Here is a 17,620-nt window from a genome sequence, read left to right as displayed (position 1 = left end):
CCACAATCCACTAGTCAGATGTTCATATATTTACAACAACAAAAAAAGTTGGAAACTAAGTGCAGTACTTTTTAAAATATTTACAAAAACATAAGATTGGACAGTGTATTATAACTAATTATTTACCTATTAGTGCGAAGACATACGACTATGGGATTGGTCATTATTTTAAGCGGTGAATACCCGAAATCTCACTCAAAAAATAAGATTATTTGATCAAAAAAATTTAAAACTTAATTTTATTTTGTTTTACTCTGTATAAAGAAAATATACTTCAAAAGTTTCAGTATTAAAAGTTAAATTTTTTTTTATTATTGAAAGGAAAAGTTAAATTATTTTTCTTTATGCTGTCAAACAAAGACAAGTTAGAATAAATAAAGATAAATTATTTGATTTTAACTATTCAAATATATAACTTTGAAATTTAATTTATAAAAATAAAAATAAAATTCAAGTTATTCATTGCATGCATCGAAAGATTAAAATTCAAATTATTCTTATACTTTTAATTATTATATTAGTCTGTATGTAAGGTTCAAAATATAAAAAATACAATGGATATTAACAGGTGTGAGGTTGGTCTAGTTTAAGTATAGATCTCAGGTTTGAGACTCAGTGAATATAACTACATCAGGTATTTGGTAGCGAGAGTTTGGGTTTGAGTCTCTGTGAATACAACTGCGTTAAATACTTGATAACGAATGTTTCGTTGTTCATAGTTGTCTTTATTAGTGAGGTGTTGTTGGGTGGAGCATTGGTTGAAGGTGCAGTGCAGTCGGTGTGATTGTCATTGATTTCATGCTTTTGGAGTGCTGCTCATGGTCAACAGTGGCGCGGCCGGTGGTGTGCTATTGGCATCATTGGCAGCAGATATGAGCTACTGGGTTTTGGTGGTTACGTCGTCGCTCTGATCTCGTTGTTCGGTATGCTGGTCCGACCAAATCAGAGTGTGCGATGCGCCCGTTTCTTGGGGTAGATTTTTTTGCTTCCGCTTTCTTGTCGATATCTCGTGTTGATTTGTGTGTCCCCTTCAATGACGAGATGGGATATGTGTTTTGTTAGGTTATTTGGTTGTTTTTGGTCGCATCTAAGTCCCCAACGGATCTCCATTCTAGTTGTTCGTTTGGTTCTTGATCTAGGTATAAATCCTTGTCGATGTTGCTTGAGGTTTTTCCTACTGGTTGTGCAGGGGAGGTGTTTATTTCTAATATAGGTTTTATCTTTGGGTGCACCGAAGTAATTTGATTTCAAGGTATTTTGTTCAATGAATCATTGAGTAGCAATTTACCTCATCCTAAATCGCATTTTCAGGTTTTTCTTTGTATTATTGGGAGGATTATAGATTATGCTCACTTTGGTGAGTGTTGTTTGTACTATCGACCATTTCATCTAATAAAGTTTTTGCTTTCTAAAAAAAGTTGAATAAGTCGTCTACTTTTTTTTTATTTCTTTTTTTCTTGAGAGTATTGTCGCATTATTTATTGTAGATTCTTTAGATTATAATTTTACTATTGTTAAATGTAGGTAATTTTTACTATTGATTTTTTAATATTTAATATATTCCACTAGCACATGATTTAATGTAGGTTTTACTATTAATGATTTTTCATAAAGTAAATAAATAAGTAATATAAAAACCAATTTTAAATTGTAATTTGATTATTTTATATAAGAAGTTTAATAATCTACCGACAGTGACAATTTTATTTAGTTTTTTAAATTACAGTATTGTTGTGTGATTTAATAATATTAAGTTATTAAGTTTGTAATATTATTATTTAATATCTATATATATATATATATAGGTAGATATATATACGTTTTAAAGTTATATTGGTAGTTTATAATGTACGTTATTAAGTTTTTATTATTTTCATTTAGTAGGCTGTTGAATAGCTTCGGATTTGGGAAAATTTAATTCAGTTTTTAACTTTGTTATTGAATGTGTTTAATGTAAAAGAAATATTTTATTGCTTAATTTATTTAATACAAAGGACCAAATGAGTTATATATATTATTGATGCATGCCAACTGTGAAAAGAAAACAGCAGCAATTAATTGTTGTCATTCATTATCTTCTATCAAAGTTGGTCACAATTCTCATCGTTTGACAAAGATTCTGTATAGTAAACAAGAACTGAAAGGAAATGTCATATGTTATAGGCTATTGATAGAAAACAAATCTCTTGTCTCCAAATGTCATTGTTCTGAGAGGTTGTAGGAGATGAACGAGTCTTTTATATCCTACTTTAACTATGACAGTTGTCACATTACATGCATCACAATTTTAAGCCTCTAACATCAAACATGTCCCAGAATTTCTGGAAACATGAGATACCAAAAATCAAACACCAACAACATGCATGACGTTGGTTTCGTTCTGCCAAAAAGAAACCTCTCTTACCTAGAAAGAAAGTCATCTTCCAAATGTCATGTTACTACATTAGTTGATGCAGTAATTATAAGATCTTTTAAATTTTCTCATTACAAAATGTAAAAAGGTAAAAAAAAAAAACAAAGGGGGGGACAAAGAGTGGAAAAATGATGGGTAAAGATAGTAGTGTGATGAAAGCATGGGAGGCAACAGTACGAAAGACTCAAGCGGTTGCAAAGAAACGTGCCAACAGCATATTCGGGACAACGTATGTGGCACATGCAGATGAAGAAGAGAACAACCAGGATGAGCAAAGTGGAAGTGAAACATCATCAGGATGCGAAATCTACCACGCAGAGAGGGTTCTTCCAAATGGGGATTATTACAAAGGAGAATGGGCAGATAATTTCCCACACGGGAAGGGAAAATACTTGTGGACGGATGGGTGCATGTATGTTGGAGAATGGTTCAAAGGAAAGACAATGGGAAAAGGACGGTTCAATTGGCCATCTGGACCGAGTTATGAAGGAGAATTCAAAAACGGTTACATGGATGGAATAGGAACATACACGGCCTCTAATGGGGATACCTATAAGGGACAATGGGTGATGAATTTGAAACACGGACAAGGTGTGAAGAGTTTTGCGAATGGGGATTGCTACGAAGGGGAATGGAGAAGGGGGTTACAAGATGGGCAAGGGAAGTATAAGTGGAAGGATGAGAATTATTACATAGGGGAATGGAGGAATGGGTGTATTTGGGGGAAAGGTTCGTTTGTTTGGGGTAATGGGAATAGGTATGATGGGTATTGGGAAGATGGTTTGCCAAAAGGGAACGGAACTTTCAAATGGGCTGATGGGAGTTTTTACATGGGGAATTGGAGCAAGGATCTGAGGGATCAGAGTGGGACATATTATCCTTCTTCAGGGTCAGCGTCCTCGCAAGATGGTCATCTTGAGTGGGATCCAAACCAGGTGTTTGATGAATTGACTGAGTATCTGATTTGTCCAGGGGAGAAAGTTTCAATTTTGCCGTCGCAGAAGCGTCTCGCGGTGTGGCGGTCAACAAAGGGAGGGGAGGGTGCGAAGCCAAGGAGGATGTCGGTGGATGGGAGGGTAAGCGTTGGGCTGGAAAAGCCAAGTGATAGGATGCATTTGTGGGGTGGTAGTGGTGGGGAGGGTGATAAAACTCCAACAAGACGAGGAGGTGCTAATTTGGACCAGGAATTGTTGGATTTGCATATAGATGGTGCTAATCTAAGAGAGACTCAACTCCTTACTCTCAAAGCACCAAGGAAATCAAAGAGGCAAGGAGAGACCATAAGCAAAGGACATAAAAATTACGAGCTCATGCTCAATTTGCAATTGGGAATCAGGTAAAGCCTTTGTTATAATGTATATATCATTTGTTTCATTTAGATTTTACACTCATTAATCATTAGAGTTTCATGGAGATGTTGCACAGGCATTCTGTTGGAAGACCTGCGCCATCAGCATCACTTGATCTAAAGCCTTCAGCTTTTGATTCCAAGGAGAAAGTGTGGACAAGGTTTCCTCCTGAAGGATCAAAGTATACGCCACCACACCCATCGTCTGAATTCAAGTGGAAGGACTATTGCCCGGTAGTTTTTAGGTAAGTCACCTTGTTCGTATGATCTGATGGTGTTGTTGATGCTACTATTTTTTGTTTATGATTTTCATAGATAGGATAAGTTTTTTCCACACGTACACTTGTTCGAACACTGAGTGAGACTCTAGGTTTATACAATGATATGTTGTCATTATCTAACACAGGGCTATGGTAAGATTTTTGCATGTAATAATTAGTCAACTTTTATATCAAACTCTGCCCTCAGAACTCTTAGGAAGCTCTTCAAGGTGGATGCTGCTGATTACATGTTATCCATATGCGGAAATGATGCACTACGCGAACTTTCCTCTCCGGGAAAAAGTGGCAGCTTCTTCTATTTGACCAATGATGACCGTTACATGATAAAAACAATGAAGAAAGCTGAGGCAAAAGTGAGCATCATGCATGCTTATTTTTCTCTCCACTTGAAATTTCGTAAAACTCAAGGAAACTTCTTAATAATTTTTCTGTTGCAGGCTCTCTTGCGAATGCTTCCAGCTTATTATAATCATTTTCGAGCATTTGAAAATGCTATGCTCACAAAGTTTTATGGCTTGCATTGTGTAAAGTTAACTGGACCTGCTCAGAAGAAGGTATACTATTTAAAGATCATAAAAATTGCTAATTTGTTTACTATCTTGAATATGAAGCTTTCCACATTTACTAGTGTTTATCCAAAAACTTGACTACTTCGATGGAAGAGAACTATGACATCTGAATTAATAATAACTTCAACAGTCTTTATAATCTAATTTTGGGTTTACAGGTTCGTTTTATCATTATGGGAAACCTTTTCTGTTCTGAGTATACCATCCATAGGCGCTTTGATTTGAAGGGTTCTTCACTTGGCCGCATCACTATTAAGCCCGAGTCAGATATTACTGAAAATACCATCCTTAAAGATCTTGATCTCAATTTTATATTCCGATTACAACGAGCTTGGTTTCAAGAATTTTGCAGGTGATGAAATATTTCATAACATTAATTTGTTTCTGGGTTGCTCATCCTTGAAGCTTAGCCTCCTAATTAGTTAACTTATAAGTTGAACAATAGAAAATCTAATGCGTAGAAGCTTCAAGTTCTTCTTTTCATTTTATGTCACCTCCCAAATAAAATTAGCACCTAATGATTTGTTTTTGTTATATTAGGCAAATTGATAGGGATTGTGAGCTTTTAGAACAGGAGGGAATCATGGACTATAGTTTGCTAGTTGGGATTCATTTCAAAGATATATCAGAAGAAGGGGAACTTATTCCTTCAGGATCTCACACATCTGCTGGTACTTTTAATTAATGCATATCCTTATAACAAGCATACAACAGCCTAAATGTCATACCTATATTTCTAGAAACTAAAAAAAAATATTTTGGTTTTTCAATGTTGATTCAGAGAATGAAGGAACTCCCCATATTTCACGAGCAGACGTGGATCACCTTCTTCTAGATCCTTCCAGGTCACATGTCGTTTTGACTTTTTAATGTGATATTTTTATATAACATTAGTAGACTATTGATGTGAACAAGATTATTAACTTTAGCATTTAGGAAATAAAAGAGTAGTAGTAATTGAGAATTAGTCTCTATACGAGGCAAGGTTGGTAACTCAGACGAATACATTTTCCAAAGAAATTATAATTGTAGCCAAAATATGTTATCCTAAAAAGTTGGTTCTGAAATGGGAATGGATGAGTTGTTATGTAGCTAGAATCAATAGATAATAGAATTCATGAGTAGTTAGTTTCTTGTTAGTAACAAAAGTATGTGTATAATACTCTATATCTACCATTATTGTAATTATGTAATCATGTAACATTAAGATTAACTTTGATTTCACGTTCTTCAATTTCTATCTTTATATGTACTTTCCTTTGGAGCTCAAATACCTTCATGATATCATAACTTTATCGATCCATTCATATAGTACTTCACAATAAATTGGGTCACATCTCTTACATGTCCAAACCTCATCCATTCTTAATAAATTTTGGACTCTAAAATCACACTTGTATTCATAAAGTTGAAGCTTTAATTATCACGTAAAAGCAGTGAGCTGATCGAGGCCGTACCCGATACAAATAATTAATTTAGAAAACTGTAGTAACTAGGAAGTGACTCCTAGGTCGTTTCCCAAGGATTATCGTTTCAACAAAGATTCAGTATTAAGAACGCACAACGCACACACACTGGGGGGGGTTTTGTGATTCAGTTCAAAAGATTAGCAGAAAGTAAAAACAGATTAATATGATAAGTAAAGACGGACGAATCCCTTCGTTCAGTATATCGCTGCTCAATCATGGGTATCTAGAGATCAATTCTTGTTATTAGTTTCCTAGTTCGTGAGAATTAATTAACTAAGCGATAACTAATTCACAGATTCCTAAACTAAGCGATTAAGAATCGTTTACGCCCTAATATGAACTAAGCGAACATACATCATCTTCTATTTCTAATCATAAGGAATTAAGCAAACCTAAGCCAGAAGTAGAGATGAAGAAAACTAATCATGCGAATTCTATTAAGCACTATACCTCAAGAGCGCGATATACTTTGCAAAGGAATTCGTTCGAAAGGAATTAGCCTTCCATGGATCGGGCGAATTCAACAATTATACTGGAGAAGAGAATAGGGATTAAAAGCATAAAACCCTAACAAAGCTCTAATATAACTGAAATTCAAAAATTGCATAAAATAATAATGTAGAAGGTAAAAGGTTATTGTTTCTCTCAGCACAAACCCTTAAATAGGAGCTGAGATCACAAATCCTAATCAAATCCTAAAAGATAACAGTAAATCCTAATAAATCCTAAAGATAGGGTTTTAAAATAACAACCTAAATAAGTTTGAATCTGAAAGATATCAAACTTAATTTATTCCGAAATTAAATCCTAATTTTTCCTAAAAATAGAATCTTCACTCCAGCACAATCAAATCTTCATTCCGCAAATCTCCAAAATGCCCTTGATGTCAAATAAAACCTGAAAATAAGAATAAACGTAATTAGACCAAATAATAGAAATCTCTGTCAAGCAAGGTCAATTAATTACGAATAATCATTAATAATGACAAATTAAGGCTATATAAAATGGGTAAAATATTGCTCATCATGAGCAGAGAAAAAAAAATGACAAATTAACCACTATAATTCAATAGAGGTCGTGCGAGATACTCTAGTGAATGTCAAAGATTTCCAAATGGAATTTTTTTAGAAAGAGTAAGAGGGCTAGACAAGGAGGAGGAAGTCAAGGTAACAAGCCATAATGCTAAGTGTGTAACCATTATGGTCATGTAACCCTAAATTACTATGAGAGGTTTGATTCTCAACATACTGAATATAATTCTCCTCCCGGTCAAAACAATAATTAGAACCATCAACATTTCAATAGAATCATAACAACTATGGTAGATAATTCAAATATTGAAAGTAGTTCAACCAATGAAACTATGAAGTATCTTTCCCCTAAAATCCTATATGATCCAGCTTATACCTAGTGCCACAACTCAATTGATTTTGCAACTTGAAAATCTAATGGAAAGAGAAATATATAATGATGAAAGTAGATTAAAATGGAAAATGTAGGAGGATGCGTAGTTCTTATTTGTTTATTCCATGCCTGGTTGGAATGGCATCTTCAACAACTCTCATCAACCTTTGTTATTCTTTGGCCTGCAAGGGATGTAAAACTTCTGAAAATGTGATTTTAGACAAAACCTTAGGGCCCGTTTGGTTGACAGGAAAAACAAACATGATAGGACAACAGTAATCCTATCCTGTTGTTATATGTTGTTTGTTGGGCCAGCAGGATAGGATAACGCTATCATGTCCCTTATCTTATCCTGTCTATCACGTGTAAAAGTTATCTTGAGGGGGAGTTGGGATAGAAATTATCCTTACAGAATAGGATATCAGTTTATGAATATTTTGAATTTTTTATTTCAAAGGTAAATTTGATACATTTTTCATTATTTCTATCATATCCTATCCACCTCAAACGCATGATGGAATAAGAGTCTATCATGCTCTTATCATATCCTGTCCTTATACAATCATTTATCATATCCTGCTCTTATACTATCCTGACCATAAACGAGCCGGTATTATTCGCCAATGAGATTATAGATGCTTCATATATGAGAAACTGTTACCAGAATTTTCCCGACAATTCCAGAATCAACGAAATCACTTCCCAACATCCATATTTTGTTGGAAATCCTAAACAATTTGACAGGGGATTCTGTGATTGTCTCAAACTCTTTCATCCTTTGCAAATCAAATTCCCTTATTAAATTAAGCATCTGCATGCTTCAAAATCTTTCATCACAAGAATGTTCCTCTTTTAGAAAATCCCAAATTGCTTTAGCTAATTTGAGAGTTATGGTTCTTGTGAAGATAGTTTGAGAGACACCATTACCTTGGCCTTGTTTTATCTAATTATGAAATTTAATCTAGCCTATAGTAGGATTATTCGGTAGCAGAAGCACTTCGTAATCCTCTTCCACAAATTTCAAAGATCCAAAAGGTTATCCTTCATTCTTGTTATTAAGAGATCATAGTGTACAGTTTTCACCATAAAATAATTGAATAGCTGTGTAGGAAAAACTTATTTCTGAGGCTCGAACGCTCAAACACGCTCACAAGTCCCTCGCTCTGATACCAATTGTTGATTTTTCTTATAAAAGAGAAAAGATAGTAGGGAAGAGAATAGAAGGAGAGAAAATTAATGTAATTGCTACATATGTTAAATTTGTATTGATTGCTACTTGAATTCAAATGCACTTGAAAATAATAAAAGAATAGATAATACTCCATGATTTTAGGAACTGACTCTTATAAAATATCTTAATTATTGAAAAAATCAAAATCTAACTTGTTAAAAATCAAATAATTTCGAAAGAATCCAAAGCCACACTCTCAACACTCCTCAATTTTTTTAAAGCATGATTAAGTTTAAACTTGAGACTAAAGTTAAACCCTTCCAATTAGATAGTGGCATGAAGTAGATTAAGAAGCGTGAGTGAGCGGATATACATGATCAAAGAGATGAGTGAGAGCGCGAGAGAGAACGAGCGTGAGGGTGCACTGGTTAGCGGTGACTAAGAAAGGTAGTGGTTTGGTGGCCTGATTTTGAGATGGTCCTGGGGAGAGAGCGTGAGGTTACACGGTAACCGCACCACTAGTGGTGAATGAGAAAGGGTGTGGTATGGTGGTCCAGTCCGGAGATGGGCTTGGGGGGATTGTGTCTTTCAGTGAAGTTGTTCGTGGTGGCGCGGTGGCTCAGCCACAACACACCGAAGTGGACCTTATTGCCCAAAAGCTGCTACGGGTGGAACAGGACAACGAAAATCGGCTATTTCATATGGTCTTCATTGCAGACTTTGTGGTGGATTCGTTGCTCGCACCAAGAAGGCTGCTTTGGTGGTGAAACTTCTTGGAAATAAGCTAGGTTTCAACCTGATCAAGTCAAAGCTTCAAGGGAGCTCGAAGCCTAAGGGCAAGATGGATTTGGTTGATGTGGATCATGGGTTCTTCCTAGTCAAGTTTGATATGTCTGACGACAGAGGGAGAATGGTCAAGGTCGGGCCATGGATGATATTCGATCACTATCTGGCGGTGCAAGAATGGAGCAATATGTTCTAGTCAACTTCCTCTTCCATTACCAAAACCCTTGTTTTGGTTTGTTTGTTAGGGTTTTGAGTGGTGTTCTTCGATGAGAGTTTCCTGATGGAGTTGGCCACAACTATGAGACGGCTAGTTCGAGTCAAGAATAATACCTTGGATGACCTTCGGGCAAAGTACGCACGGGTGTGTGTTGAGATTGATCTTCGTGTTCCTATGGTGGGGAAAGTGTGGTTTCTTGGTCACTTGATTGGGGTGGCGTATGAAGGTCCACATCATTTGCTCCAAGTACGGCACCTCTAGGCATTAGAGTTGCAGCTGGCGTGGAGGGAAGGTCTTAGACCCGGTCCTTGCCCTGGTGGTGGCATCGACGCTGGTGGCAGAAGAGAAGGATCCCAACAATTTTGATAAGCAAGAAATCAACAAAAAAATTTAGCTAACGTGCCAGAACATGTAATTCATGTAGGAACAAATCTTTCTTATATGGGAGAAGATCGTGGTGGGGGCATTTCAAATGACATGGCACATGGGGTTTGGATCATTGTGGGAAAGAAGAATCCTAGGAAGCAGATTCAAAGGAGAGAGATAAGGCAGAATTCTCGTCAACGATATGGAAATCGTGTGCTAAGGTGCAACCAGACAGAGTTATTTGACAACTATTGCAAGTCAACAATCATGCGAAAGTCAAGGCACATAATTTGGAAAAGGTAACAGAGTCAAAGGGGGACAAGGTGTCAGGTTTTTGAATTCAGAAGGGGACAACCCTCTAGCCTCTCCTACTAACATGTCAGCCATGAAGGCTATCAATGGAGGCAAGTCCTAGGCTTTGAATACAGTGTCAACTGTTACGGATGGGATTAATGGCACCCAATATCCTGCCATGAAAGTTAAACTCCCCAGCTTTAATACAATTAAGGCTGTATAGACAAATAAGGAGGCTGTACCGGCAGAACCACACACGGTAGGAAAGCTTTTCACCGTTGAAGATACCGCTACCCCGTCGAAATAACGCAAAAGGGATGAAACCTCGCTATAGGCTCTGCCAAGGGAGAGGACCCATGTGCAAGGACGCACCCGCACCATGGCTCGTGGCTCTTTCAAGGGGAAAGTGAGTCAGGCTAGCGATAGCGGGTGGGTAGGCTTATGGCACTACTGACCAAGGAAGAGGTGTGGGAGGCCTTGCTGTCCACTGACTCTTATAAGGCTTCGAGCCCTGGCAGGTTTCAGGCGATCTATTTTAAGAGTTACTAGCTTATTGTGGGGGTTGATGTAGCGAAGGTGGTCATGAATGCTTTCTCCAATGGTTATTTTGATCCCGTTATGGCAACCACTCTGAAGGTGTATGTACTCTCTACTTTTAAGGAATTTCAACTAATTAGTTTATGTAACATTCTATTTAAGTTATTTACTAAGGCGGTGGTTCTTCGTCTGAGGCCTTATTGGGGGAGATCATTGGCCCCTTTCAGAGTAGCTTTATCCCCGGTAGAGGAACAACATACAATTGTTATCATCCTCTAGGAGGTGTTACAGTTCATGCATAAGAGGGGAAGAGGTGCAACAATAATGTGATCTTTATGCTGGATCTCGAAAATGCCTATGATAAAGTGGATTGGAGCTTCCAAGAGGACACGTTGGTGGCATATGGTTTCTCAATGGTGATGGTCAGGCTTATCATGCACTGTGTGTCTTCGGTGTCACTCATTATCCTTTGGAAAGGGGCTAGACTCCCTTCTTTCTCCCCGAAGAGGGTGTTGCACTAGGGAGATCCCTTACCGCCTTACCATTTTGTTCTTTGTATGGAGGTATTAGCGTATGTCATTGTGCATGAGGTAGCTAGTGGGATGTGGTAGTCCGCTAGCTTATCTAGTATGGGCCTTTCGTTTCTCATCTTTTCTTCGTTGATGACATGTTGATTTTCGCTAAAGCCAAGGTTTCTCAGGCGAAGATGGTTGATGGTGCCTTGGAGCTCTTTTACCGTGCTTCAGGTTTGCATGTGAGTTTGGAGAAGTCTAGGGCTTTGGTGTCGCCAAGGGTCTCGCAAGGCATGAAGGACCGTGTGTTTTCTGTGACAACTATCCCTTTCACATGGATTTTCCATAAGTAACTTGGCTATCCGATGTTCATTGAACGGCAGAAGTAGGAGCATTTTGACTTTATAGTATTTCGTGGCCTAGAATTTTGCTTAGAGTAGCACAGATGCATATGGTGAGTTGGGATATACTTACACTTTCGAAAGCCCATGGCGATCTAAACATCCGGACGACGCGGTAGTGTAATGTTGCGTTACATGGGAAGCAGCTATGGAACTTGTTGCATGGGGAAGATAAGCTTTGGGTTCAATTGTGTTGTGAACTATCCCTCTATCAGTGATCTAGATAGTTTGGGGTCAGGTTCATGTTCTTCTTTTGCTCGAGCATTGGACAAGACAAAGGCTCTTGTGGCGCTTGTGTTTGTCTTTAGAGTGGGCCTAGGGCATGTCTCTTTCTAGTATGCAAAGTGGTGTGACTAAAGATTGATTGTTCATATTTTTGATATTGAGCTGCGTCTGTGTCATGTTTTGGTGGATGGTAAGATTGATTTTTCTAGTTTTTGGACTGTTTTCCCTACGGTTATTCCTCTCCACCTAGCGTCTCTTTCATCTGTTATGGACTTGAAAGTTGAGGATACTCATGTTTAGGGCGAGGCTATGTTGGGTGCTTACTCTGTTAAGAGCTGTTATGACTGCCTTAGCTCTTTAGACTCATTTCCTCCTGATTCGGGTTGCTCTGGGATGTGGATTTGGCGAGGCTGTGTTCGAGTGTTTCTATGACAAGCTACTCAAGAGGCTCTCCATCGCTGGGGCAAGCTGCAATCGCCTCTATGTCGAATTTTCAAACATGATCCTGAATCCTTACTGAACTATGTTCATTATTGCCAAGCCTTGGGGGATGTTGGGCACCAGGTGGGTTTGGTTGGCATTAAAGGAAGCAACATTACTGATTTTTTGAGTTAGGCTATGGTTGTGCCTTCGGAGATGAGGGACGTGTTCGCGGTTTTATGTTGGGACATATGGAAAAAAAATTCTGCGTTTGTGCGTGAGGGGCAGCTAACAACAATATCGTCAGTAAGGTGAGGACTTCCATGGCTCTTATTCGTGATGTGTTAGCTTATAGTCAACAACATTCAGTGTCGTGGTGGATTGCAGGCAAAAGTGCGCCAGCCTCCGGCAGGTTAGGTGGCTTTCAATGTCGATGGCAACTTGTTGGGGAATCTATATCACTCCGGCTTCAGGGGCCTTGTTTTGGATTACACCGGGGGTTGGTGTTTTGGGTTTGTAGGCTCTATTGGTGTATTCGACATTCTTATTGAATTTGATAAATATTTCTTGTGTATTATTCATTGATAAATTTGTACAATATATAGATGTAGAAAAGAGATCAAAACTATATCTATCTAAATATAAAAAGATACTAATCTACAATAGAAAACTATATCTAAACCCAACTTCTATTTCTTAACTAATTCTTAATAATAATACTCAACACTCCCCCTCAAGCTAGAGCATACATATCAAGTGCATCTAGCTTGTTACATATATATTGTATCCTAGGAAAACATATATGCAAGTTGATCCTTAGATTGAACATAGGAAGTCTTAATGATTCCAAAGAGGATCTTCTCTCTGATAAAATGACAGTCGACCTCTATATGTTTGGTCCTTTCATGAAATTGGATTTGAGGAAAGGTACAAAGCTGATTAGTTATCACAAACAAGCTCCATAGGACTCACAAAACTTCAACTCCTGAATCAAGTTCTTTAACCAGAGCAATTCAGACATAGCATTATCGATAGCACGATACTCTAATTTTGTACTAGACCTTGCTACAGTAGTTTGTTTCTTGCTTTTTCAGGAAATTAGATTTCCTCCAATAAGAACACAATACCCAGTAGTAGACCGTCTATCACTAACATCACCTGCCCAGTCTGCATCAGCATATCCAATGACATAAGTATGACCCTCGGAGACCGCACATAGTGTTGATATATGAGGTTTCATGTAATAGAGACCATGTGATTCATATCCAACTCCAATCGTCTTCCCTGTACATCAGTCCTATATAAGAAAAGAATCAGAAACAAAGGTTATGGAACAGTTAAGAGTACGAGTAAGTCGGCTTATCAAAATTAAATTAAAAGGGGAACTAGGTACAAGGTTGAATCTAAGGATAAAGAGAAAAGGGGTGAAGCTTGACCAATGCCCATGACTTGTGCTTTAGATCTGTCAGCAAGAGTAACACTATGAGGTGCTTTAGGAGGTGTTAATTTATTGAAGAGGGAAGGATTATTAGCCATATGATCTGAAGCACCAGAATCTAAAATCCACGATCCTGCTATTTGAGAGAGACAAAGGGTAGAATTACTAGCATGTGATACGGTGGCCGATGTAGAGGATTGTTGAGCTGACTTAAGTTGAATAAATTCCTTGTATTCACTAGCGAAAGACGATGTTCCTCAGATTCTAGCTTATTTCAGTACCATGTACCAGAGATTGAGCAACAGTGGCAGTTTTGCTAGGAAACCTAATTAGGGAGTAGCAACGTTCCTGAGTGTGACCGTCCCTATCGCAATAGGAACAATGAAGGTTGCCTCTTCCTTTACCACGACCACCATCTCTACCTCCATGACCTCGACCTCAACCTGAGGAGTTAGATGCCAAAACAGATGAATCAATCTTTGGTGGTAGAACCCTAATCTAACGACCAATAAGCTCTGCAACTGTAGCAATATCAGGATTTGTCAGAGTTTTATTTTGAATAGGTTCGTAGTCTTTATGTAGGCCATGTAGAAAAAGTACCATGTGCATATTATCAATCTTCTTTTTCATTTCCTTTACATCATCATTTTCCAACATTAATTTGACATCATCACAAAGACACTGAGCCTTCTTCAGATAGTAAGGAAAATCAGAATCTTTCCTATGAAGAGACGATATACCTCGAGTTGTCTCATAAAGCCTTTGAACATTATTAGCATAAAAGGTTTCAGGTTTCTTCCAAATGTCATAACAAGTTTTGTATGTGCGAAAATGAAGCATCAAACTCGGTTCGATCGATCTCATAACAAGGATATGAGCTGAACATCAACTTTCTTCCAATCTTCTTTTTTAGAAGTAACAATGTCAGAAACCTTGGAAGAAAGATGGTCAGATTATCCCTGAACAACAAACCAAATGTCAACAGCATCACGCCAACTCAAGATTTCTTTCCATTAAGCTTTTCCGAGGTAATGGTAGGAGATCGGACAAAAGCATAAGACATCAAACTCTTCTTCGGCGTTTGATCTTCAACCACGGAGAAAATAAAAAATACGAATGAACAAAGGTTCGGAGAACCAACGTATATCGAAACAAACAAAACTGGGCAAACGATGAGAGGCGTCAAGGGGGGACGTCCGAACAGATGCAAAACAGAGCCCCTAAACTTCCCACCCCAAACAAATGCAAAACATAGCACCTAAAAGAAACCAAACCTGACCAACAATAAGAGAAGGCACAAGAAACGTCCAAGAAAAACAGTAGACTCACAAACCAAAAGTGTCAAAAACGAAAAGAGGAAGGCCGGCCGGTCACGACCGTGGCAAAACGACGCTGGAAAACTGCCTAGAAGGTAGCGCGTGAAGCCCACGCGCCGGTGAACCTGTGGAACTGTGGCGGTGCGTGGAAGGCTAGATGGCGGTGGCACTCCGACGGATGGTGGATTGGCGACCTCAAGCTTGATTCATGGTGGCTGTGTCGTCACTCCGCGAACTTGAAAATATGGGTCATCGACACTTTTGGCTATAACTCAGAATCAGAAAAAGAAACGTTGAAGGAAAAACTAGGGGTCTAGATACCATATTGAATATGATAATATTTATTGTGCATTATTCATTGATAAACTTCTAAATTATATAGATGTAGAAAAGATATTAAAACTATATCTATCTAAATCTAAAAGGATACTAATCTGCAATAGAAAACTATATCCAAACCCTATCTCATTTCCAAACTAAATCTTAATAATAATACTCAACAATTCTCAAGGCTGAGCTTTTGGCCATGTATCATGGGTTGCGGTTGTGTTGAGAGTGAAGGGTGCTCTAGGTTGCGGTGTCTTCGGATTCTATCCATGCGGTGACCCTTGTGCTTGGCACCAGTTCGCATCCATTGCAGGTGCCTCTGGCTCTAGAATTTTTGCTTTCTTTAGCTCGTGTACCAAAAAAAAAAGATAGTGGCAAGAAGTACATTCTTTTCCCTAGACATCTACAGAGTCATGACATCGTACATAAGATTCTTTTATGGCTCTGAACAAAATGGATCAATTGAAAAGAAATATAGGTATATAATTGATATTGGGTTATCTTCCGTGGTGTTTTCTATGTACCTAAAGTATTGTTAGTCATGAAGCATTATTCCGAGAGTGAAATGTGATTTTGAGTGATATTATTATATATAGAGTAGTCATATATTATCACACAACAACGTAATTGTTTTTAGATAATTGATTCTTGAAGTAGTATCAAAGCTTTAATGATAATATAGTAAAAGAATGCAATCCATGTTTCCTTTAATGTTCAAAATTAAAGTTAAATGTCAGTGAAAGGTAGGGTAAGTTTGTACATATTAATGTTTCAAAGTCAAAGAAACTATTTTGGGAAGGGTATGTTAGATATGTAAGAATTGATGTGCTTTAAAAAAAACTTAAATTGTCCAAAGTCAAAATGGTGTATTGTTGCTATTGTTTCTCTTGTTTCTTTTTTTTTTTTTCTGAGCTTTGGTCTCAAGCTCTCTCTCCTTTTGATTTCATTGCTATCTTAACTCTCTTTTTATTTAGGCTCTAGCACCCCTTGTGCTTGAATTTGAATACATGTTGACTTATAAAAAAATGTTCTTGATGAGAAAAAATCTCCATTTTGTCGGTTTCCAATTAAATGCTTTTCATTTATAATCTAGATATTGGCACACTTATATTTATTGTAGTTAAGATGATCTAATAATTATAACATGATTTATAACTTAATTATATGGTCATATATTTCCATCTCGCATTGATGAATTGAACTTTGTTTGCTTGATCATAAATTACTTAGTTATGCTTTGTTGGATAAAACTTTATACTTCATATTTACAGGTGGGAAAGTATAAAATTCGGTGTGAATATGCCAGCTAGGGTCGAAAGGACGATGAGAAGATGTGATTGTGAATTACAGCTTGTAGGAGAACCAATTGGAGAGTTTTATGAGGTTGTATTATTTTTTGGCATCATAGATATACTTCAAGATTATGATATCAGCAAGAAGCTTGAGCACGCTTACAAGTCCATTCAATATGACCCAACCTCAATATCAGTCGTTGATCCAAGACAGTATTCAAGGCGTTTTCGTGACTTCTTATTCAAAATATTTTCTGAAGACTCTTGAAAGCCTTACACAAATAACGGAAATAAGTTTTTTATACATGGTATGGTTTTACAATTCAGTTCCCAACTGAGTGACAGTCTGTTGGGATCAAACTTGAGGGCCACACTACTTTAGGAACTAATCCTCATATATTTTTGTTTTAATTTTGGTTCTTAATTAGCCTCACTCTATGTTTAACAAGTAGCAATGTAGTATAAAAAATCAGAAAGCTATACATACAAGGATATGGGGAGCTAGAGTGTGACAAGGAGTTCATACATTTTTTGTCAAATCAATATGTAAATTTTCATATAAAGAAAAATGGAAGATCATTGTATATGTTCAATTTTTTACTTCTATTTTCTCTTAGGCATGACATTCAATATCTTCTATTATACATGTATGTTGTTGATTCACAATCTGAAAAATATTTTTGTAGGGTGCCGCTCCGCTACTCTTCATTTCCCATTTCTTTATGTTTTTATTTGGAAAAAGTGTAAAAATTTGAAACTTTTTGAAGATCATTATTTATTTATGTAAATCGGATTTACATTTTATCCTATCAACAACATCAATTTACCACAGAT

General features: G+C 37.2%; 1 protein-coding gene across 1 annotated transcript; it reads left to right on the top strand.

Annotated features, from left to right (window-relative positions):
* The first annotated feature begins 2,288 nt into the window (after positions 1–2,288).
* On the top strand, positions 2,289–17,399 carry LOC130721515 (phosphatidylinositol 4-phosphate 5-kinase 5-like). The gene is made up of 8 exons (XM_057572318.1): positions 2,289–3,749; positions 3,839–4,006; positions 4,230–4,395; positions 4,480–4,596; positions 4,770–4,963; positions 5,152–5,282; positions 5,393–5,456; positions 16,766–17,399. The coding sequence occupies exons 1-8, from the start codon at positions 2,542–2,544 to the stop codon at positions 17,052–17,054; spliced, it is 2,337 nt and encodes a 778-aa protein (XP_057428301.1). The 5' UTR covers positions 2,289–2,541; the 3' UTR covers positions 17,055–17,399.
* The last annotated feature ends 221 nt before the right edge of the window (positions 17,400–17,620 follow it).

The sequence above is a fragment of the Lotus japonicus genome, chromosome 5 (assembly GCF_012489685.1).
Source record: "Lotus japonicus ecotype B-129 chromosome 5, LjGifu_v1.2".
Lineage (NCBI taxonomy): Eukaryota > Viridiplantae > Streptophyta > Magnoliopsida > Fabales > Fabaceae > Lotus > Lotus japonicus.
This window is presented reverse-complemented; position numbering and strand designations above follow the sequence as displayed.

Excerpts from the sequence above, each read along its gene's own strand:
- LOC130721515 (XM_057572318.1), top strand. The coding sequence starts at position 2,542 with ATGATGGGTAAAGATAGTAGTGTGATGAAAGCATGGGAGGCAACAGTA. Across the intron at positions 4,007-4,229 it reads TATTGCCCGGTAGTTTTTAG|AACTCTTAGGAAGCTCTTCA; the intron begins GTAAGTCACCTT and ends CTCTGCCCTCAG. Across the intron at positions 4,964-5,151 it reads TGGTTTCAAGAATTTTGCAG|GCAAATTGATAGGGATTGTG; the intron begins GTGATGAAATAT and ends TTGTTATATTAG.